General features: G+C 52.0%; 1 protein-coding gene across 1 annotated transcript; it reads right to left on the bottom strand.

The window, feature by feature from the left end:
• Positions 1-231: 231 nt before the first annotated feature.
• Positions 232-25159, bottom strand: LOC119102363 (putative cation-transporting ATPase 13A3). The gene is given in 19 exon segments (XM_037225732.1): positions 232-318; positions 833-1005; positions 2956-3128; positions 3521-3744; positions 14468-14718; positions 15302-15483; positions 15800-15871; positions 15873-15970; positions 17778-17919; positions 18109-18255; positions 18775-18996; positions 19419-19619; positions 20151-20339; positions 20594-20751; positions 21171-21300; positions 22144-22298; positions 24016-24082; positions 24437-24571; positions 25013-25159. Coding segments are annotated over 18 exon segments (2730 nt in total). The 5' UTR covers positions 25091-25159; the 3' UTR covers positions 232-318; positions 833-899.
• Positions 25160-25399: the final 240 nt, after the last annotated feature.

Raw genomic sequence — 25399 nt, 5'->3', positions numbered from 1 at the left:
TGGTTACGTCCACTAATTCTAGTCTTCCTGCACCGCTGCATGATTTAGCATCGGCTAAATGAGAAGGCATTGCACGCCGTGGAGTAGTAAACGCTGTAGCAATACTGTAACGTTCCAACGTTGATCCAACCGAACCCCAAACTGACCAACTTTGCACGACTCTGAGTTCACTGTGATGTCTTCACTCTGCTTGAGCGGTGGCCAGCTTTTTTTCTGCTTCAGCTCCTCCTCAATAACTTGAAACGATAGCTTTTTACGGCGAATCTTGCGAAAGATACCGGCCATTTTTATTCCTGGATATCCCTGTATCACGTAGACCTGAAACGGGGATAAACGAATGCAGGAATAGAGCGTTCCAAGCAAGGGTGTTGCAGTGCGGGTTAGGCATGTGGTCAACGACGAAGGGTTGGCTTGATAATAAGCCCACCGTTGCCGTGGTGCGGCCTACCTCAGTGAGTCTGTACAGTGTTGACCGGCGTAGTAAGTCAGGTATACGACCGTCCGAAGACAGCCAAATGTACAAAGCTCTTCCGCAAATTGCACGATTCTGGCAATTTTCCTGCACTCTCGCCGAACGACCTCACCCCACAGGAAACACTCGCACCGCTTGGGATGTTGGGGACCTGCGCTTGGGGTGTTGGGGTGAAAGTGTGGTCAGATCCGGGCTCAGACGCACGCATTGGCAGCGGATCCAGGCTTAACAAAATATATCTGGGGCGGATCCGAGGACAAGCTGTGGTCGGTGTCCGCCTTGCGAAAGCAGAGACCCGTAATGTTTCAGTCTCTGCTCTGGAAGTTGTCTCCAGCTCATCCCTGAGTGAGGAACACAGACCTCCCAAATGTAGGAGACCAGACCCATGGCGATGGTGAACGTCGCCACCACCAGGTAGTACTTCTTGTCAGGGGCGTACAGCATTCGAAGCCACTTGGTCCACACCGAGCCCCGGTAGAACATGACGAACCCGCTGACGACCAGCGACAGCAGGATCAGCACCATCAGCGGGCCTGGGCGCAGGTGAGGCATGCCGTCAGACGCGACTGACAGCCGCCGCTCGTGGATATTTTCCAGCGTACGCCACTGCAGTTTATTCCCCGGGCACGGAGGACACGGTATGTGCCTCCCGGGTTAAAGCATGCTTTTGCTGAAGGCTCGTTCGATGATGGCCGTTTGCATCTGATAGAATATGATAAAATGGATGAATCTTCCAACACTTTAAGTACTGTAACCTAACGCTGCCTGAAAAATTTGGCCACGTGCGACTGCAAGGAGCTAAAAGTGACCATAGCACCCTCCGAAAATAATGGAATCGAGAAAGCAAGCGACATCCACAGGCATTCTCACCTAAGTATTGAAAAGTTGACAAACGTCACGTTATCGATGACACCAAAGGTCGTTCAAAACACTTTGACTATCACCCAGTTCTCATATAACCTTAGAGCCTAATACCGTCCATAATTACGGTCATATACAGCTTGGCACTAAACGAAGCAGCGCGTTTTGATGGAACACAATTATGTCATAATATTAGCGTAGACTAAGGATAAGGGCAACACCAGGTTCAGCGTATGTGAGCCAGGGTCAGGTCCACGCGTCTGACATCGTTTTTCCGTTTTTCGGTCTGCACGACGCATGCTCATTTGTTTCCATATGTGCCAGCTCCATCAACTCAGTTGTCACAAAATGAGCGGCATTGTCTTTTTGGTTCGGCAATTAAAGCCTGGAAACACATTACCTTTTCGGAAGCTGGTGCGACCTTGTGTTATGTTACTGACCCTAATTCACACAGCCAAATCAGTCAATGACTTCGATCAAGGCAACGCAAAACAACATAGAACAATGAGAATCGATGCTTGACGAAACTAATGACTGGAAAATGTAAGAACTAAGAGCGAAACGGGTCTTAAAGGGGAGTGTTCCACATTTGTACGGGGGTTTGAACTGAAATTAGACAACAAATTCCTCTAGTTTCTCCGACACACGCCTGCGAAGATGTGCAGACCACTTCGGGTAGAGTCAGCCAAGCATGCATGACGCCATAATAATGTCATTCAAGTCTTGCCATGCCATTAGTCATGCGGCGATCAAGTCCGAGAAAAATATAATTGTCGTGTCGTCTACATCTGGCGTTGAGCACCAGTATTAGATATAACGGCCGTCAGTTGGCATCAGTGTTGTGCAAGGTACGATGACGCAGTCAAACAATGATGCATTGAAGAGCATATGTACTAAGTGGATAAAATATGGTGTCTTATAGTAGTCTTTTCCACCTAAAAGCATACCAATAGCGATCACTGAGCTTGTTTCATCGCATCTGATCCTTGCTTCAGGTGTGATGTCAGAGGCCGTTGCCAACAACAGAACGCATGCCGATGCTGCGCTGCCAGCAGCCAATCAGGCGTCGTGTTATGACGGCACTGGAACTGTGGCATTGCTGTCCTGGCAGTCAGCACCCACCCACGCGTGGTAACCGCCGGCTGATGATCTAAGATTCCACTGGACGCAGCGTTTTTCCCATAACAATCGCTTGCAGAATTGTTGGGCTATAAGTGTTAACGCAGCATGTGCTTCTTGTAATATCTCTCTGTGTCTTGGTTGTTCATTTTATCCCCTCAAACTGATTTTTTAGGGGTCAATGACGAAATCATAATTAAGAGGCATAATCTTGAAATGTTAGAGCGAAATGTACTTATATGCCGAATAGGCAACTTGAAAGTTTCACATAGGGTAAAAAGGGTAATGCTATATGTTCATGATCTCCACCTATTTTATTTAACGTACCCATACAAAAAAAAAAACAGAGCACTAAATTGTTCAGCGTGTTCATGAACTTCATCAGCTGCGTGATCCTCGCTTCTTTGCGGGAGAGACAGAGCAAAAGCGCCTGCCCCGGGTGGGAGGCGGCACGAGAGCCGACACTCCGGCCGAGCCGGTCCGCAGCGGGGCCGGCAGCTCACGGTTGGTGTAGACTGGCTTCCGGTACGGCGCCCCCGGCGAGAACGTCAGCCAGGACGAGATGTACACGAGGGTCATGGCGGCAAACAGCGCCGACGCCTCGTAAGTCGGCAGCATGTTGTCCATCGCGAAGAAGGTGTTGATGGACTTGGTCATCACCGATGCCGGCACGAACCTGGACGACAGGTCGCACGGTCAGCTGCACAGACGCGGGCGGCCGGGGAGGGGTGGCCTGTCCCAAGTTCCACCGGCTGTGTTGAAAAAGCGGGCGCCTGAAGCACTGTGAGACATGCATTTGATATTGCCCGATGGTTCAGGGTCTCAATGCAAATATTCTATAACGAGGCCTGGTGTACCACACGGGATCGTAGATTCGCAAAATAAGTTAGGGGAGGGGGCGAGGCGAAAGGCTGAACAGTTTAAAATTACGAAATTTGCTTCTAGAACACGCCAAGAAACGGGTTTGTCCCGGTATTTTGTCCACGTCCTTCTCGAATTTAGGGGCTGGAGTCTATGTTGGGTTCACACCGACCACAGCTAACCGTCCCCCTTCCCGCCCGCACTGACCAGGGCTGCGCGGCCGTGTAGTAGAAGACCGCCAGCAGCGTCACGAACTGGACGAGCACGAAGCCGAGCGAGGAGACCACCTGGACGGGCTCGGTGAGATGAGGCGGCGGACGGCGGCGCGTCAGGCGCGTGCGCGCCGCCGTCATGGTCAGCACGAACGGCGCCGGCAGTCCAAACACCACCACCATAATGATGTACTGCGGCGAGAGAGGCTCGCAGGCGTGCTGCCGGCGGAAGCGGACTGTCACGGTTGGTGGCGACGACCGCGGGCAGCAGACAGGCGCAGGACGCCCGGACGCGGCGATGGGGAAGCGGTCGGAGCCCAGATCATCTGCTGTGGTAAATGGTTGGATGGAGTGAAGCAAGGCAGATCGCGTTGATGTACGGAAGTTGTGTGGATTGTAGCTGGGATCTGGTTAAGTTTCAGTCTCTAGTCTAGGTGCTCCCAACTGCGAGCTGAAGAGAAAAAGGAAGGGGGGCTTTGCCAAAGAAATTGCGATGGCCTTAGGGGGATTTCGATGTGGCCCAATCATGTCGAAATTGGAAGAGATAACCGTCCAGGCAACACCAACGGGGCAGGTGTCATCCGAAGGGGGTGATGCTGCCACACGCGCTGCAATGTATCGCATGATCTGAGCCCACATTATCTGCTGTGGTAGCCAACAACAGTTATTTCACTGATTGTTTCACAGAGGCAGTGGTTCCACACGCATGAATTTTTCAGACTCGAGCGGTATACTGGGAGCTCAATGGTGTGATTTGAATTGCGTTGTCCAAACATGATTGCGAGGTTAAGCACTTGTCCCACTGTATCAGTCACTTGTTTGATTCTTCTCCCAATGAAAGCAAGCTTACATGTGTGCTATGTTACTAGGTCAAAACTCTGTGCTACGCCTTAGTTTTGATATTGCCCGATTGATACCTACTCAACCTAAGACCAGGAGACATTGGATTAACAACACCTTGCTCGCATCACGTTGTTATACCAAAGCGAAACCACGCAAGCCAACATTAGTATCAGAGCGACTTAACAACAAAATTCTGCGATTAAAATAACTGGAGACATGGCGATGGGTTTTGGCAAAGACGCCGCTTCAAAATAAAAAGCCCAATCCTGAAGAAAAAGTGCCAGAAAATAGCCTCACAAGTCGCGATGCCATTGAGCGCTAACCAGCCGACGAAAACGGAGCAGTTTCGATCGGTTTTCGCAGTCTGCGTTATTATATATCCACCGAAGAACAGGCTGCGCATCTCAGCAGCCGAAATGTCCAAATGCAAGACACCAATCGTAAGTCAAAGATACGGACGTGTCCCATCCCTTGAAGGACTCCAAGTGGATCTTCGGCCGGGGCGGCTCTCAGGCGGACGCAACAGCATGCAGTCGAGACGGTCGACGAGGGTATGACCTCCGCCGCCACGGGCGCCTACGCGCTCCGGGGGTGGGGGAACGGGGAGGGCATCAGACCCAGCTTGGGAAGGCTGCGACCGTGCGGCGCCGTGGCTGTCAGCCAATGCGATCCTCTCACAGCATGGTAAGCTCCGGTGCGAATGCGCCGTGGCTGTCAGCCAATGCGATCCTCTCACAGCATGGTAAGCTCCGGTGCGAATGCGCCGTGGCTGTCAGCCAATGCGATCCTCTCACAGCATGGTAAGCTCCGGTGCGAATGCGACGACGGTGTCGACGCATTGTTGAAGACGACGGCCATTTTCCCGCGTGCGAAACATGGCAGTCAATGATACGACTTGTTCGTCCCACCGCAGAATGGTGAGTTAACAGAATGCATGGTAGATTCACGTGTGGCAAGGTGATTCACGGTTATTAGGCTAATCCTGTGGACTCGCCATAAAAAGTACGTAATCGTCTGATTCATCCTTGTCTTCCTATAGGCGGAACTACTATCACCTGATGCATCAGGGCATGATCTACTTTGATCCAAGGGCACGCCGCAGGCATGTCCTTGATCTTTATATGGTCACACATGTCCTCGCCAGGAAAAAGCCGTCTGCGGGGTTTATTCAGCTCCCCGCTTGTTCGATCCGCATCACCGTAACTCCACAAACATCCCATCACGTGACCTCCGGCCTTGCGAATCCCAATGTCAGCATTCGCCGCATCAGTTGGCCCAACACCGCCGCTGAACGCAGCCGAGTACCACCTCGCACCGGGTGCTGGCACTGACTAGCGCGAACCTCGGATGTCCACAGCACGTCCCGACGGCCTACCCCTCCCCCCCCCCCCACGCTGTCCGCCGAGCGAGGTCCCCCTAAGCCATTAGGCTCGAAGTATCGCGTGGCCACGCAGCGGGCCATTCACTCGATCCACTAACGGAGGGAAATGGACTCAAAGAAGTCGCGAAACCCTCCTCTACTCCTTGGACAGATATCAGTGCCAACCAATGCCCCTCTCAGATCCTTGATAGGTAACATTAAACACTTAACATGTATTCAATAAAGGCGCACCCACGTGTTGGTTGTTCTGCTCTTAATCGTGCAAGAAAACAAAACCAAACCCGCAGTACACCGAGATACACACACACGCACAGGTGAAAGCAGCTCCAATCAATGAGTTGGCGATTTGAAACAATCAAGGATGCCCAGTGCGAGGGGCGCGAACGGCTGCCGCAGCCAGCCGGTTTCACGCGGCGGAGGTGCGGTACGCAAAATGCCGCCGGGTGGCGCTCAGTCGGACGCGCGACAGATGTGGTGAGCAGACACCGCTCGAAGCAGCCCAAGTTCGGCGTTGGGAAGACTTGGCGCGCGTCACGAGTAGAGCAGGCAGTGCACTGGGGATTCGGGGACGTGCAGTGCCCTATATACAATCAGGCAAACCCAGTGGCGCACATGATCTGTAACGCTGCGCCGGCCGAGTGCTTCCAGAACGGATGGAACGTGATCGCTACGGCGGACACCGCTCACTAGCCTGGCTGCGAGATGCATCACTCTTAGCATCTTGTCTAGGTGACGCATGACCGCTGCACCACATATTGACAAACAGCAGAGGATGCAGGGAATACGCGAATTCTGACAGGGAGCTTCAGAACATCAGGAGCGAAGTGGTATCGAATTTTGAGCAGGGCTGCGAAGATTGCGCGTCGAACGAGTGAGATGTAGGGTTCACAGTTGAGATGGTGGTCGAGGAATACATCTGATACCTTAACTGAAGAAAATGGATGAATGCATGTGCCAGAGAGGGCAGTTTGGAAGTCGGCGGTCTCTGTAACGGAGGGTTTGGTGCCCATCAGCATGAAGTCTATCTTCTTGGGGTTTCTTTTAAGGATGTTTGACTGAAACCAGTTTTGAAGACACTGCATGGTTTACTCGACACGAGGTTTTAGTTTGGACGGGCCGACGACGTCGGGGGTGGCGGAGCCAAGGAGTTGGGTGTCATCAGCGTATGATAGTAGGCAACTGTGGGGATGGAAGCTGGATAGTTCGTTGATGAAGATGAGGAACAGGATTGGGCCGACAAGGGATCCCTAGGCCACTCCGCGGGATCGGGATAGGGTAACCGAGCTACCATTAACCACCTGCTTCCGACCGCTCAGGCAGTCCCGGAACCATTCCGGAGACACCCCGCACCATTCCAGCTTGCTCAGGAGGACGTCGTGATCAACGATGTCGAAGGCCTTGCTAAGGTCAATCGTCGTTATCGACGCGACATGGCTGTTGTCGACAGCCGTTGCCAGCCATTACGTTCGACGAGTAATGTAAGGCGAAGCCTGCATACTGACCTCCATCGCGTGTGTGCGTATTTTTTCTATTCGCAACAGTGCTATTGCATTTCCCGTTTCAATTCCTATTCTGCATAGCAACTGGGACACTGTAAGCCAGACAGCTAGCGACGGGTCAGCTGGCCGGACTAGGCATCTGCGCGCTCAGGCCGCACCGGAAGAGCAGCTGTGACCACTGTTGAAAACAAGTCATTAAGGGACGAGACGTCTGGGCGGAATGCGGCACGTAGCTCGGTGAGACTGCGTTTCACGCCCAAGTGCCAAAACATGTCCGGGACAGGATCATTACTGACAAGAACCCCTGAGAAAACCTGGGAGCGGGGCATGAAGCGGAACAGCGTCCCACGCAGGCCAGGCTCACCTCGCACCGCGGCCGGAGGAAGGCGAGAAAACCCCCAAGAAGGCCCATGCAGACCAGAGAAGCGGACCAGGGCGCAGCAAGATAACCAGCCCCGTGGGCAGGTTCGGAGCCCAGGCCCGAGCCAGTCATTACGGAGTGAACCGCCATGAAGGGTCAGGCATCCCCCAGGGCGTGCCAAACGCTCGCTATCCGAGGGTGTGTGCCTGTACCGGAGCAAGGAATAGCGCCTGCAAAACGGAACTGCACATGAGCACGAATGGGAACGAACGAAGCCCATGACCGGAACCTGCGGGGCGCGACTTGTGGAACAAAACTCGGGGAAGCGTCGCGTTCAAGAGGACAAATACTCATCCAAGGGAAGGGGCGACTCTCATTGGAAGGGAGAGGCGGCACTCTGACTCGGGGGCCTCAGTGGACGGAAGCACTCTGACTCAGGGTCTCAGTGGACAGAGGCACTCTGACCCAGGGTCTCAGTGGACGGACTCAGCGCTGTGAACTCGACCGCCACAGACACCAACACGTGAGTGCCCCCCCCTGCTACTTTAGTCAGACGCGAACTGAACTACATAACTGAAGAGTGTAAGGTTGGTGGAAAAATAAACGTACCTTGCCACTCATGTACATGTAGCCGGTCAGTAATTTCGGCAGTAGCACGAATCATTACGGAAAATTGGAGCTATGACTGATGGACGTTCTGATCGGACACGTAGTTGTTTACATGCGATGCGCACCTTTTATGTTTTTGTAAATTTGATGAATACATAGCTTGTGGCTGTTTATTGTGGTTTAAGGGTAGCTCATTCCCTATCACTGGTCATTTAATTTAGTACTAGCACAAGTCTTACGAAAATTAGATAGGTAGTCCCGGAACCATTCCGGAGACACCCCGCACCATTCCAGCTTGCTCAGGAGGACACCGCGATCAACGCTGTCAAAGGCCTTGCTAAGGCCAATCGTCGTTATCGACACGACATGGCCGTCGTCGACAGCCATTGCCAGCCATTACATTCGACGGGCAATGTAAGGCGAAGCTTGCATATTGACTTCAACCGAGTGTGCGTACATTTTTCTATTAGCAACAGTCCTATTGCATTTCCCGTTTCAATTCCTACTCTGCATAGCAACTGGGACACTAAGCCAGACAGCCGGATAGACTTCGTGATTTGACACGTAACTGTTTGCTTGCGACGCGCATACCACTTGATGCAGTTTCGGAGCAAATAACGGGAACTGCGATTCATTCTACGCCAACGGCTTAACACGCATTGCACGCTGCATTGCATTGAAACCAAAAAGTTTGCTCAAAAGCATTATGAGCAATGTGAGCAGGACAATGACATTGTTTAGTTATTTGCTTTCAACTTCGGCAGTAGGTCAATGGGCCGGTGGGTTACTTAGATTCGCTCACCGTATGTTCTGCAGGGATTACTAGCAGCTGAACTGATTTTCTGATTAACTGACTCCATGTGTATTTCCATGGTATAAGCCCTATGAGTTTCGCACGGTTGATATAAGTTTGTGCGTCGTGATCGTGGACAGACTTTGCACGCAAACCGCTTACGTTTTGTCCAGTTCTAATAAAGACATTGGCATGCATGGCCTGTCATAGGATGTCTAATGAGACAGCAAAAAACACATTGTTCAAATGTTGATGGTATCCGGTACAGTAGCCGGCCTCTAGCCTGACTGTTTCGTACGCATCTCAAACATACAAGTTTGATTGTTTCGAAGCGCACTTGACGAAGAGAGATACCTGCCATGTCCACACTGTGGACAAATTTATTATTTGCCAGAATCTCTGCCCCATTATTTTGGTAACTTAACTGACGACCATATGGTAGGATGTCAAACACCATGGTAGGATGTCAAACATCGAGCGAATAGAACGACATGAATTTGTGCGGGTTCACCGCCGTGTGGCTAATTCATTATGGACTCCCGGGCCAACGATTCGGTGCTGCTTAACTTTTGAAAATGGTTTCAACGCAAAAATAGCCAGAGCCACTAGTCTGCCCCCGGAAGCTCTAATTCGGGAATTCCACGGTCGCCTTACGTCTCTTCGTTGGTTAATTACTACAAGGCAGCCTGAGCGAGGGACTACCTCTAGGGGTGTTCTTGTTCAAATAATGAATGAGGATTAATATGACGCGTAGCATTCAGCGACCGGTTGAGATTCAGTGCACTAGACTAACTGGATGACGTCATACAATCGGAAAAATAACGATGAAACTTGCACTAGAGTGAGACTTTTCTCAGCAGCAATAGAGTGGTGACGAAATAAACAGCATTGTCCTGTATCCTTCACTTTTGGGAGCGGTGGCGGCGCAGGGTTTCCCTGCATCTTGTCAGGACATGCATAAAACAGCTTACGTCGTGCAGACGCGATTATTCAGGCACGGGGGCAATTGCTGTCAAACAATCATTAACGGGGAGCTGCTGGAGGCACCGACAGTTCTCGGAAATTAGATTCCTCGTCCTAAGGCAAAGAATGACAATCCATAGTTAAAGTACATTGAACACATTGCCAAATCTAATGCAGCTATGTCAGGATCGAAATATCGTTTGAACAACAGGGATCAATGCATTCATTCTGTTCCCCAGTGGGAAGAATGGCAACCAGCGTAAATCGGAATGAACGGGTCACAATCAATTTATAATTACATTAAAATCAACTAATGTTAAAGCCGAAGACATACTGAGAAAGAGAGTAATCCAGATGCTTTGCAGGGCGTATCGTATTCCAAGTCGTGTCAGACGGGTATGGGAGGGGAAGAACTATGGCACGGACGCCTCTCGATACCATTATGTTCCGAATACCAACCTCATCCTCCATCCTGAGCAGTTAAATTACCTTTGTGTCTCACAAGGAATTGGCCAGCTTCACATGAAATGCTGAAATTTTGTAACTGTTGAAAAATCCTGGATGTTGCAACAGCGTTTTGGGGGTTAACACGCGCCTGGGTGGCCGGTTGGACACCCTTCGCTCGGGTGTGGAGGTCAATTTGACCCCCCTGAGATCTCAGAGACTAAGGGGGCTAAACACACGGAATTCACAAGGTGTGTTGACCTGTACGTAAAATCACTGAGATGAAAGTTTAAGCCTCCCAGGACATGACCTGTGCATCAAGAAAGGCCAAACAAGATATAACCCCAAGTTGGTCTTCAAAGTGTCCTCAGAACCCAGATACCTGTTCTAGACAAAATGTTACATGCTCCTTCAAGGTTTGTGACCTTGTTTGATCCTTCGAAGGCCATGGGGACCAATAGAAGGCTGCTTTGAGTTTTGCATTTGAACACGCGACAAAGATTAAGCCGGGCAGTATGTTTCTAAAAACGATATGCTGACCTGGGTCATTTTAGGCCAGTGACCTATTCTGACATCCAAAAAGTCTGATGGAAGATGTCTGATGCGGTTCACGTTATAAATAAAATGGAAATGAGCACCAGAAACTACAACAAACAGCAAGCCCTAGAGTAACAGAACAGGTTGTTTTTGTCCTTGGTTGCACCTTTACATCTGACCCTAGGTTGATGAAATTTGGTCGAAAGGATCTTAGGGATGTGTGACTTCCTCTAACACTCCGTTGTTCCATCAGATTGAAAGATTCCCCCGAAATTGACTTCGCTAAATTAATGGCCTGATTTTGACCTGCCGTAGGTCAGCGACCTTACAAGATACATTCAATTGTTTGATATCACATAATCCGCTATTCAGTTATCTACATCAATGCAAAATTTGACGCAGCTACACCGCTCCTTTCGGAAACCATTCCGGAAAAACCTGGGGGGTGACTTTGACCTCCTACCCGAGCGCGTGTTAATGAAGCAGTGTAGCGCCTTTGAACCACCTTCAGCGTTCTCGCAAGGCACAAGAGCTGATTATGGAGGTTTTTGGAAATTTTTGCGAGATGTTGCAGAGTATCACAAAAGCGGTTTACGGCCAGACAAGGCAAGGGATCGCCCTAGAACCATCTCCATTATTTCCTACAGAATGAAAGGCTTTCTATGAAGGATTCCTGGAAAAATTTTAACGTATTGCAGGCTGAACAGAGAAGCAAACGCAAGACACGACCGACAAAAAGTCCGTTGAACAGAAAAGCTTGCGATGTGCGACGGGCGAATGACTGCACCACTGCCCCAACAGACAAAAGGACCGATGACGGAACGGACGAGCGAACGGACGAACGAACGGACGGACGCTGTCCGGTGGATGAATGTCTAATCGGATGACAAATGCAGGGACCACGACAGTGCATGAATCACAAACACGAAGTCGAGCGTATTGCCGGCTTCACTGGCGGATGCCGCGAGCATGCCCGACATGTGACTGCGTGGCTGGGCTCCAGCCCTCCGCCGCTGCCCGTCGATGCCGGCCACCGATCGTCACGTGGCCCGGTTCACGGCCGGTCGGCGTGGCACCCAGCCCTCCTGAGCGCTCCGCAGCGGCGGCACGGAGCAGCCCCCCCCCCCCCCGCCGCCGCTCCCCCGCCCCGCGGCTGACAGGTTGAATGGGCCGCCGCCTGGCGACAACCGCCAGCGTTACTTGCAGTTTCTTTCTTCTGTGGCGCACAGTGCGCCAGCATCCGAACGTCATGGCCACCGGTAGCGGATATTTTATGTGTGTTCCAACGACGCATGAGATGTGTGCGAAGCTTGTCGCACTTTTGTTTGTGTCCCTGCCTCCGTGAATGGCTACGTAACGATTGCTTGCCAAAGTTAATCTTAACCGCATGAACCCGCACAGTAGGGAGGATGGCGACTTAGGCTTAGAACAGTCCTGCTGTTATCACGACGGCGTGAGCCTTGAGCCCCACGCTCCTTGTTCAAGCAGCAAAGGAATGGCACCGAGGTATGGCATTGGCAAGTTTCCAGCGAGACGGGCTCCGGGCCGGTATTTCGCTGGCGCCAACATGCCGCTGGGTCTGTGGCACAGGACAGGTTTCCACTTGCTGAGAGATGATGCACAAAGTCACCAGACTTAGCCCACAGACGCACGGAGTTACCAGTCTCAGACCGCAGACGCACTGCGTCATCAGACTCAGACCGCAGACACACGAAGTCATCACTCAGACTAAATACACATTGAGCCACCAGGACTCAGACTACAGATACACCGAGCCATCAGACTCAGACTACAGATACATTGAGCCATCAGACTCAGACTATAGATACATTAAGCCACCAGACTTAGACTGCAAATACATTGGGACATCAGGCACAGGCCACAGACACATTGAACCATCAGACTCAGACCACAAACACATTGAGCCATCAGACTAAGACTACAGACACTGAGCCATCAGACTTGGACTGCAGATACACTGGGACATCACGCTCAGACCACATACACATTGAGCCATCAGACTCCGACCACAGACACATTGAGCGGTCAGACTCAGACTACAGACACCTTGAGTCATCAGACTCAGACTACAGATACGTTGAGCCCACAGACTCAGACTACAGATGCATTGAGCCATCAGGCTCAGAATATAAACACAATGAGTCACCAGACGCAGACCACAGACACACTGAGCCATCAGACTCAGACCACAGACACACTGAGCCATCAGACTCAGACTACAAATACATTGAGCCAACATACTCAGACTACAGATACATTGAGTCATCATACTCGGACTATAGACACACTAAGCCGGCGGACTCAGACCACAGACACGCTGGGCCATCAGGCCCAGATCACAACTGCATTTGGTCATCAGACTTAGGGGCTACAGACACGTTGAGTGACCAGACTCAGGGCACAAATGCAATTATTTATCAAACTCTGACCACAGACATACATTGAGCCAACAGACTCAGACTACAGATGCATTGAGTCATCAGACTCGGACTATAGGCACAATGAGCCATCATAGACTAGAGACGCACAGAGTAGCCATACTCAGACCACATCATCTGAACCAAACTACGACGAGTCTGGACGACGATGAACCAGACGAGTCGTCAGAACCAGACTGCAGACACACTCGTCACCAGTACCAGACCACAGGCACATTGAGTCACTAGAGCCAGACGACAAACACACCGATTCACCAGCCTTCACCACAGAGTGCCAGTCGTATTCGTGTGCTACTCCAGTGGAACTTAATCACTCTGACTGTGACTCGGGAAACATCACGTAGATTTCAGTCCTGACTCCACTGAGCTTGGTGCTCAGAAAATGACTTCACCGAGCTCCAGTGGTCTAAATGACTATAATCGATTCCGATTAGAATCGATTCAGTGTCATTCTTTCGGTATATGAGGTAATGAGCACTTGGGCACCAGTAGCTAGCGCGTGGTAAAACAGACTCTCGCCATGTGTTAATTTCTCTCACGCTGCAATATTTTGGCACAAAGCTTAGAAACTTTGTAAAATCAATGGTATCACCGGCGTCCTCTGCCTCAGGTAAAGCGCGCTGATAATGCATGTTCGATGAGAACTGGATTTGAGGCGAGTTTCACCGCAATCATGTAACCCCAGCACACTTCACTAGAAGACGACGAGCTCCTGTCGGCGGTGGTCTGAGCTGATTGGCCTTAATTTTCTGCCTGAGACCATTAAGACCACACCCATTACTGACATGCTCTTATTTCAGCCGCGGCCCAACCGATGTCATCGCTCGCTTCTGCTTAAGTCAACAGCCAAGACATCAGACAACCTGTCGTAGTCAATCGAAACACCAGGGTTGGAAAAACCAGGAGGCTTGAGCAACAACTTCCACGTACATTTGGTGACGTCATGCGCTTTTCCACTGACCTGGACACGTCATCTGAAGCCGGCATGAAGCGACTTGCAGGCGTCGACCACAGCCCGCGCCGGCCGCCGCGGGGAGGCCCGCGCCGACTCACCGTGTACAGAATGAGCGCCATCAGCATGACGACCAGCCCCGTCGAGAAGACGCTCTTGAAGAGCGCGAACGACGCGACGAGAGCGGCAGCGGCCCTCGCAGATGAGCGCCGGCACGCAGGCGACGGAGCCGGTGCGCGCCGTGAACGGCGCCGCCGCCGACGGCTCGGCCGGCGAGAGCGAGAGGCCGGCGTGCGCCGTGCGCAGCGCGCCGCAGTCGTTACAACCGTCACCGCACATCCCCACCTGGTGGCTGGGCGGGCGGCGCCAGGTCAGATGCCCGCGGGGCTTGGGGGGCTGGGGAGGGCGAACTGTGTTGCTATGCGAAGGTGGTAGTGCCTGGATGGGACAAGCCGCACAACGCGAGTTGTCCCATCTTTGCCCTCCTTGTCATATGCTTCCCCACCCCACCCCACCCCCAACCCCACCCCCCGCCCCCATCTGCTTATTCCATCCTCCATCTGTCAGTCAGCCATTCAGTCATACCCATCTGTCTGAGCTTGCTCCAGTTTCCTGTGGTCTTCTAGAGACCACAAGACAACGGGAAGGTAGCAGTTTGCAATTTCAGGTCGTTAACAATTAAAAGAACATGTTTTGCTGTTTTGCCGGGATTTCGGAGAAATTGTTGAACGCGCAGGTGGTGACCTGGCGTGATGCATCGTCCAGACGGTACGTCGAGCTGCGGTCGTCTGACGGCTCCTTCGCTCAGTCAGGGGGCTGCTCATATTGCCACACATTTCAAGGTGCCGATGGCCGAGATCTGTTGACAAATCACGGCTTCAGCAACCTAGGCCGCAGCTACATGGGCCTGCAACATCACACGGGCCGGCACCTACCCGAGGTCCTGCAGTGTCTCGATGACCTGCACTTTCTGCTGGGGCGCCATGCGGCCGAACACGCGGCATCGGTGCACGATGGTGCGCAGCGTCGACCGGTCGAAGGTGTGGATCAGCTCGAACGAAGCGCCGTCGATGGCGAACACGTAGTTATCGCTGTGCACCGCCTTGAATTTGCCCTTCTGAAGGTGAGGTGAACACATATATCTGTATGTATCGGCCACACGGACTGTTCCCTGCCAGCCAGCCATTCAGTCATGTGTGTCTGTCTGTACACCTGTCCTGGCTTTTTGTGGTCTCAAGAAACCCGAAGGCCACAGTCTGCGATATCAGCTTGTAAACAATTTAGAAGTAACACACACAATGTCAAAGAGGTTACAGCGCGGGCGGTGTTGACGCCAATAACTTTGAGAACATTATCAACACAACCAAAGCTTTCCCGCCACCGCGCAACGAAAACGAAACCCTCCTGTGCGACTGCACGCCACCGGCGCGCACCAGGAACGTCTGGCTCCGCTCCGTCTCTGGGCTGGTGTAGGTGATGCGCAGGTGCTGCGCCGCGTTCACGGACGGACGGGACGAGCTCGGCATCCACCCGGAGGATGGTCTGTGTCTTCATCACCAGCCCCGACTCGCGGGCCACGCTCACCGCCGTCAGCAGATTGTCTCCTGGCGGAGACCGAGCGGGGTGTGACACCCTGGTGTCTGCAGTTGACGGGGCGGCGTGCTCCACGGCGGAGGCTGTGTCGCCCGCTGTGCGACAGCGCCCGAGTTACGACGAGGTGAGCACGCAGATCGGTGACAGCGTTGATTGCCGTCATTACAGACTCTAATTTGTCAGCACTTCACAGGCGGGCATAAGTCTGGTCTTTTCGTTACTTAGGGAGTCAATGAGTCGGTGAGTCTCTTCAGGTCGACTTGGACACACCATTGTGCTGTCCTCATCCACGTATGTGCCGAATTTATTCAGACACTTAGACGTTTTATCCGGCGATGCCCGCAACGATCACTTCTGGGCAGGATGCTTGCTGTATCTTTATGCGGTCAGTTCCACTTACACCGCCTTGTGCAACCATTTATACAGTAGTGAGACATCCGAGCACAATCCGGTTTCTGCAGTAAGCCGATAACAATGAGGTGACACCGGCTAGCGTGCGCCCAAAGAGCCGCACTGGCCGAGGATTCGTCATCCTCACACGGCTGACTCACACTCACTCATCTCACACGGCTGACTCACACTTACTCACCTCACACGGCTGACTCACACTCACTCACCTCACACGGCTGACTCACCATTACTCACCTCACACGGCTGACTCACACTCACTCACCTCACACGGCTGACTCACACTCACTCACCTCACACGGCTGACTCACGCTCACTCACCTCACACGGCTGACTCACACTTACTCACATCACACGGCTGACTGAAACTCAATCACCTCACACGGCTGACTCACACTCACTCACCGCACACGGCTGACTCACACTTACTCACCTCACACGGCTGACTCACACTTACTCACCTCACACGGCTGACTGAAGGGACTGGGCCCACATCTCGAACGACGACTTATGGTACATGATTAACGCTATTAGGTCCGATAATATGATCAAACAATCAGGCTTTGGGCTGTTTTGTATCATATTGACCAGCCTCTGACTCCAGTCATTTTCGTGCATTTTAGTATACTCGTGATATCACGGATATTTAGCAAAAGATATGACAGGATAGGAATACAGGGTAGGTTATAGGAGGCGAAGATGACGGTTGATGATATGTGGAGCCCCAGGAGCTTTTCCGCAGACAAGCTTTAACTGACTTTCAGTTGATTTTTTATTTCCGTTTTCCGCCGGATTTTTTAAAATTTCAAATATTGTTATATAAAAGCGGGTGGCAACGTAAACTGCAAGGTTTTTGGACCATTCATTCGTTGACGAGATTTCACGCAAATCATGCCAAAGCTTGCCTTGTTAAAAAAATGACGATCATTCGAGACACGACCCACGACAAGATACGCGACCATAGCTACTCACCTGTGGCTCCTCACAACACGGTGGATCGGAGCGCAGGAAGGTCCGCTTCAAGAAGGAAGCAAGGCCTTGCTGCTTGCGGGCAATAGCTGTGCCTTTATCGCTCAATTTAGAGTTTTTACATATTAATGAGCCAGCCTGAGTTACGGCATTCACCTGAAGCACTCATGTGCGGACACAGACACACGACTAAAGCATTAAGCGTTGTACCATTAACCATTTTCCGCCACCTCGCACAAATCGGTCCATCTGTAGTTGTCCGTGTTCCTGATCTGACCTCTCCCTCATCATCGAATTGCTGTGCAGTGTCAGTCAGTACCGTCCAGACAGCGTTTCAACGTACCGCTGATGGTGACGGCTACGAGTCTGTCGGTGACTGTCACAGGGCGTCGCGCACCACGCGACCTGGACTGTGCGATACACTGCCGCGCCTGTCCAGACCTGTGACCATGACCGGTGTGATGTTGACCTCGTGCAGTTGCTCCAGCGGCTCGTAACAGGCAGCCTTCACCGTATTGAGCATGACGACCATCCCGAGGAAGTGGCTGCCGGCCTCCAGGTCCTCCTGCTCCATGTTCTCCGCCTGTCTCGGCACACCACACAGGTGAGTGCCATCGCCTCCGAGGATGTCTCGAGAGAGGCAAACAAAATCGCATATCGTCTCTGGAATGTTTGCACACCGGGACGGCTTTTCCCAGGGAATGGCGTGCTTCACCAGCACCCTACAGCCAGGTGACTGGATTTGCCGGCTGGAGTCGGGAGACGGACTAACCTGAGACAGTTCCAGGTGCGCGTCCAGAGGATTCCAGGCCAGGCCCACCACGCGGAAGCCCTGGCTGGTGTACCAATCCAGTACGTCCTGGAAGTTGGCCGGCACCGTCGCCGGATCGCACATCTCGACCAACGCCTCGGGTGCCCCCTGAAACAGCGTATGGCTGTCCGTCCATCTGAGTGGAAATCTCGCCAGGCCACCGTGACATGCATCAGGTTTGGTTAGCAAACCGGGGATTCCTGGTTAACTTCTCCTGCATCGTCCTATTGCCTTCAACATGCGCTATCGTTCAGAACCCTTGTTGGTCAAATCCAAGTGATTAATCCCAATCGGTTAAATACAGTTCTGTTTGCCACGAGTCACTCCATACTCAGCTGCTCTGGTCGCATCGTAATGTTGCACCCAGATTTGTCCAGCCCCGCTCTCACAGTGCAATATCCCAGTTCCAGTCCCTCGACAAGCAGAGGCATGTAACTAACGCGCGCCTGCTCCTCTGAAAACCACGCCACCCGATGATCAAGAAAAACTCGGCCAACCAGCATTTTCGCTTGCCTCTCGGGTATCGAGCCCACTGACCACTGACACTCAGAAGCCGAGCCCCCCGCCACTGCTCTCCGCCGACAGGCCGGCACCCTCCACGCCGACCCTGGCCGTCGCCGGCCGCACCTTGACGTAGACGTCGAGTCCCGAGCCGAACCTGCGGCGAGCCAGCACGGTGGCGCGCCGGCCGGCCGCCGTGAACGGGAACTGCTTGTAGACGGCCACGTCGTGATCGGCCGGCGCGCCGGCGCCCTGGGTCACGAGGCGCGGCCGCACGTACGTGGCGACCGGCGCCGGGAAGTCGACGTCCGGCGCCGGCTCCTGCTCGTGCAGCTCCCAGTTCACCGCCTGCCGTGGGGGGCGAGGTGGTGGGATGCGTCGCGGTCACTCGGGAGTCCGCGGTCGGACGTGAGGCCCTGACTTCCTGTCGAGGTCCCAGAATGACGACCGTAGGGGATGGCAGGGGTTCAGGATAGACAGAGGGCCTATCAACTCTCTCGGTCATGATCATGATCAGCTAACAGCTGACAGCGGCAGGTCGAGCAGGTACCACCTTGAATAACTGTGCGCTTTGCGCGCCTCAAATCGAAGAACGACAGGCCCAGCGGATCTCACATTGAACAGTGGCAGGTCCAGCAAATCTCACATTGAACAGTGGCAGGTCCAGCAAATCTCACATTGAACAGCGGCAGGCCCAGCGGGTCTCGCATTGAACAGCGGCGAGTTCAGCGGATCTTACATTGAACAGCGGCGAGTTCAGCGGATCTCACATTGAACAGCGGCAGGTCCAGCGGGTCTCCACACGGCTCTCCGTCTATCAGGCTCAGGCTATGGCAGGCCGCCAGTGTCAGCACCCGGGGGTCCTCACAGCTCAGCGTCTCCAGTTCCGTCACCGGCTCTGAGAAGCCTGCCGCCGGCTCGCTGGGCACCAGCGCGCCGAACCCCAGCTCCGACTCGGTCAGCGTGCCCGTCTGAGGGACACGAGGCGCACTGTGACGGGGCTGTGGGGACCGAGAGTGGAGCTGTGGTGCAGACTATGGAGACACGGAGCGGAGCTGTGACGCAGGCTGTGGGGACAGGGGGCGGAGCTGTGGCGCAGGTTGTGGAGACAGGGAGCGGACCTGTGGCGCAGGCCGTGGGTTCAGGGAGAGGAGCTGTGGCGCAGGCTGTGGAGGCAGGGAGCGGAGCTGTGGCGCAGGCTGTGGAGGCAGGGAGCGGAGCTGTGGCGCAGGATATGGAGGCAGGGAGCGGAGATGTGGCGCAAGCTATGAGGACAGGGGCGGAGCTGTGGCGCAGGCTGTGGAGACAGGGAGCAGAGTCAATGGGTGGGTTGAGGGATTAAACCTACAGATAAGCGTACCTTTTAAGAGTGCCAGACAGTGAGGCGGTGACGCTTCTTACAGCAACATACATGGTCTGCTCTCGCTAGGGACGCGGTGTGCAATGACGAACGCGACAACGCATTCAAACAGTCCTCGTTTTTGGCACCCATCGAGCCCCACCTTGTCGAAGCAAAAGACGTCAACGCCGCCGCAGAGCAGGATGTATTTGGAGCAGAGGCAGTAGATGCCGGACCTCTTGAGCCTTCGCTGGGAGTGGCCATACAGCGCTGACAGGCTCATGGGCAATATGGCCGGCACCACGAACGTGATCATGTCCAGGCTGTACAACACGATGGTCAGCAGCGATGCCTGCCGGGGTGGCGCAATGGGCTAACGTCAGCGAGTCCTCGGGCATAGCAGCGTTGGCACGGACGGTTCTAAAGGAAATGAACCCGTCTGGCTGCAGAATGTCACAGTCAAAACGGAAACATTAGTGGTTGACCTTTCGCGATGCGAAACGATTCCCGTGATGGTGTAACGTTGAACACGACAGCCCTCTGGGCAGCGCTTTTGAAGACGCCGGGTTTGCACGTGCATTGTCAATCGATGCAGACACTTCTTACGTTATTCATTGTCCATGCGTAGGCAGAATAGCCAGCTGCGAGAAGTCCCAGCAAGATGCAAAACTGGACGTATTTGGTGAAGTCCGAGTAGAACTGGAAGTCGACCGGCTTGGGAAACAGTACGGATCGGACCAGCTCGCCCTTCTGCGTGTCAAAACCTGCGGCATAAAGCGGGTCGGTCACTGAAGTCTTCGATGGCACAATCGTTCTGAGCTGGCCAGCGCATCGACCGCCCTCTGGTGGCGCGGCTGGCGTTGCGGTTAATACATCGTGTTATCACCCTCCTGCGGTGCGTATTTTTTTGTAGTGTCCACCACCCAAAAGTTCTTTCTAATGCATGCAAATGCAGCACGTTGGACTGAAGACGGACAAATTGAAATCCTTAACAGGAGTAATGGTTTTACCTAGGCAGCTGAGAGCAACGGAAACGCCTGCTGTGCGGTTAGTTCCTGTTTAGTTGGTTCCTAGAATTCCCTGAAGTTAGAATATCACATTGGAGGTACTTACATTCAACATTCGCATGTTGCATACATCGAGTCCTAGTTGCTTCAATCATGCGGTAAAAACCGGGTCTTACCTGTGCGAATAACCACGGCGAGAACGTCTGACTTTCCCTTCACCTGCAGAATTTTGGTTCCACTAAACACGATGTTTTGGTTGTTCTGGTCGACGTCGAATATCTTATTATCGTCTGGGGGCAGAAAAACCTGTGGAAGCCAGGTCAGTTACAACGCAGAACTATGGAGTTCAAAGTCGCAATTGCTAACAGGTTGATGCAGGTGTAACGAGTTCATCGTTAATTTTTTTGCGCATAACGCATTGCGGAAATACAGCACGAATACTCCTTTGGTCCGACCAAGACTTCACTAGAGATGCAAACCTGCAGCGTGGGTGAACATCACGTGATTCACGTCATGCTGTGATATCCATTATTTATCCTAAGTTAGAAAACATTATCCTAAATACGCCTAAACGCACAGTGCACCTATTCACTGCTTGGAAGCGGGCGCGTGAGATCCCCAAGCCTGCCACTGTCTGTTGCATGCGCTATAACCGCCGTTTCCCAAAAGCGCCCGGAAGTGTGTGTGATAATGGCGACACAATGTTTGGAGGGCGCTTCCTATAAGAGAAGAAGCAAGGCTCTCAAGTGCTATTTGAGCGGATGCAAATTCAACAGAGAAACATTAAGTCATGTTGAATCATGCTCCTAGTCACTGACTGTGCATTTCCTATCACCAGAATTCCAAGTTGTCATCTCGAATTCGTGACAAAACGTATTGGCACGAAACGCATTAGCACTCGTACTGGCACGAAAAGCCGCTTATTGACCGTGACTTGCCACAGAGGCTGCCTTTTGCCCATTAGTAACGACTCCTGACCTTGCACTAGGCTGACCCGAGTTGTTCAGAAACGACTCGACGGTGGCTTGTAAACGTATGTAATGCATAACCTGCGCGGCTTACGTTGGTCAGGGATGACTTGTGATCTTCCACAGGGATGACCTCACCTTACATACAGGTTATGACTATTACATGAACATTGACTCGCACCTTGTACAGCGGGTGGCTCTCGCCAGTCAGCGCCGACTCGTCCACCACGCAGAGGCCGTCCAGCAGCACCACGTCACAGTCGAGATCATACGGACAGTTGCCGTGCATGATGATCACCTCGCCCGGCACCAAGTCACGAGACGACTTCTGCAGCGCTGCCGAGGTCACGTGCCAAGGTCACTACTTCCGGTAGGACAACTAGCCGAGCACCAGGTCACGGGACGACTTTTAAAGCGCCGCCAAGGTCACGCACCAATGTCATTAATTCCTTGTATGACTAACTTATCCCGTACCAGGTCACAAGACGATTTTTGGCAGCACTGCGAAGGTCACGTTTCATGGTCCCTAATGCCATGTAGATTGATTATTTTGCTCGTCATCAGGTCACGAAACAACTTCTCTTGCTAATTTGACATCAGCTGACACTGTACATAAATACGTGACCCCTTCACGCCATTTGTCGGAGAGATAAAACGGTCACATGGCATGGTAAAACGGTTAAGGGGCATCTTAATCATGGTCACACGTTACCGAGGTCGCACATCAAGGTCAATACCGCCTGGGTAAGGTGTCAATGTCACTAGTTGTAACTAGGACATGTGTTAATGTCGCCATTGTTATGGTCACGTATCAAAAACACTGGCGCTGTTAAAGTCATGTGTCAAGGTCGCCGAGAAATCAGGCAATTATGCATTGTCTTTCGGCTGCGCAGTGTCAGAGTTGTAGACATAAACATAAACATGAGTCGAATCACCCGAACAAAGGCCCTCTCTACATAAGTCCCTCCCTTTCATGACCCTTAAAGAGAACGTTTCACATCTTAAAATATTGCAGATAGCACCAGATACCAGGAAACCAGCTCACTTATACCTATTGGTATACTTTAAGTGCAAAAGACTGCTCTGGACAATGCAACTTTTCTGTTAAGTAAATATCCTTCCCGATACGTCATTGTTTGATCACATCATCGTACCTCGTACAGCAATAATTGAGGCCGTTAATAAATTAACGGCCGTCATATTTGGAAATCGTGCTGACGAGCGTCAGATCTGATTTTGTATTGGCCTTGATCTCCACATGGCTTATGAAATGACAGGTTTTGAATGACGCTACTATGACGTCATGAATGCCAAAGTGACCTTGAAACACTCCCCGAAATAGTCTCCCCATCTTCGCGGACATGTAACTCAGAAACTAAAAGGTTTTAGGTCTTAGAACAGCAGGGCTGTGAGCTGCACCAAACAGTCTTCAAGATGATTATTTCAGTTCTAAACCCCATAGAAATGTGGAACACTCCCTTAAAAAGCTAGCATTATTACGAAGATGATTTCCTAGCTTGATGGAGTAAACACGACACGCCCACCCATAACAAGTTTGATGCTTTTGTGCTTTGGAGCATTCAGGCCCGTGTGGCCGGACTGGCTGTAACCACTTTCGACACATGCAAGCGCATGACTCGAATTGTGTGCTATATTATACGGATCTCATATCAACACCAGTAGTTCCAGCAGGACGCCCTCAGGTTCAAATGCTGCCAATCTCTCAAATAAAAATGAGCACATACCAATTTCATCTAAAGGCTTTCAGCTTCAAATAACGGGCTTTGTGAATTAGCCTCAAACATTCAGGACACTCTTGTGACGCTGGATTCGTTGACTGGAGCGCAGACGGGTGACACTGGATTCGGTGATTGGAGCGCAGACGGGTGACGCTGGATTCGGTGACTGGAGCGCGGACGGGTGACGCTGGATTCGGTGATTGGAGCGCAGACAGGTGATGCTGGGTTGCTCACACCTTGGATAATTGGAGACTGGGAAGTTGGCGTGGAACTAACCAGTAGGGCTAGATGGCTGTGCTCTCTGATATACTCACGGAATCCGTTTCGTAGAGTTGTTACTGTCATCCCCGACCTGACGTGCTTGCTGAGGGCCTTCGTTTGCTGCGGCAGAACCGGAGGGTGAGGGACTTTGGCAGAGAGAATTCATGTTAGTGGTGCCCCAAGCCTCCGCATAATGTAGTTCCTCATAAACGGTAGCGGAACACAAGGCGGCACTAAACAGGCCAACACTAGATATACGAAATGGCATTCACGTTGGCTGGATGGATGACATATCAAGCCCCGAAACCCTAGCTTACGCTCTTGCCCAGCGCCATCTATGATGATCTAACTCAACCTATATGTCTCAGTACATCCGTCCGCTCGTCACAGACACCGGGCGGCTTCGTTGCAGAAAACCGCGCACTGCTCGATGATCGATTGTCGGTCACGTGTTTCTTCTAAGCCCCAGCTCACCCGGCGGGCCTCCCACACCATTATGGCAATGGAAAGGACGGTGATGATGATGAGAGCGATGGCAAACTCAAAATAGCCGCTGGAGAACCACAACACGAACGAGTAGAGCTGCATTATGTAGAACGGATTGACGCCCTGTAACGCCAGGAAGGTACTTCATTTAATGTAGGCCTCACAGACGTGTGTTACGCTACGGGTTAATGGAGAACAGTGATAGAGAATGTGGCGTATTCGTCGGAACGTTTCCTGTTTGTAAAATACCCAAAATATGTTGTAAATACTGTTTTGGCATATATATGCACACATACGTATGGATTTATATATATATATATATATATATATATATATATATATATATATATATATATATATATATAGCAATCTCATCTTATTTGGTGACATATTAAATACCTATACGACACGAAAAGCAATAGCGAGTACGCCATTGCCTGCATTGGTTCACCGATATGTCTTTATCTTACGTCAGCATAGTTGCGCAATTCTCTGCATAAATCAAGCAGTCTGATGTTCTTAACACCAATAGTCACCGTCACAGTACTGGCTGCGCTCACAGACCTGCTCATAGATGAGTTTCAGCACCGACGGAGCCTGGATCTGCATGAAGTTCTCTCCGTACAAGCGGAGACGACGCATGCTCTCGTCGTGACTGAGACCCGTCTTTGTGTTCTCACAGAGGTCAGACCAGCGAGTCGCCGAGTTCAGGAAGCTGATGACATCAGACGAAACGGAGTGGCACATTCAGCACGGCTGTGCGCTGCGTATTCGGAGATAGGCACCCCCGCCCAGCGGCTGCTTATTTTGTCAAGGCATGATACTAGGCCTCCCGTGGCATGTGTCGTTGACATGACGGCATTTATAGTTGATATACGCTGGCATTTTCCATGGGAGTATGAGAGATAACAATATAAGTCAATACATTCCATGCTTGTTGACTATTATTGC

This window comes from Pollicipes pollicipes, unplaced genomic scaffold (assembly GCF_011947565.3).
Source record: "Pollicipes pollicipes isolate AB1234 unplaced genomic scaffold, Ppol_2.1 Scaffold_5724;HRSCAF=6776_pilon_pilon_pilon, whole genome shotgun sequence".
NCBI classification, from domain to species: domain Eukaryota; kingdom Metazoa; phylum Arthropoda; class Thecostraca; order Pollicipedomorpha; family Pollicipedidae; genus Pollicipes; species Pollicipes pollicipes.
The sequence above is the reverse complement of the archived record's forward strand: the minus strand, read 5'-3'. Positions and strand labels throughout refer to the sequence as shown.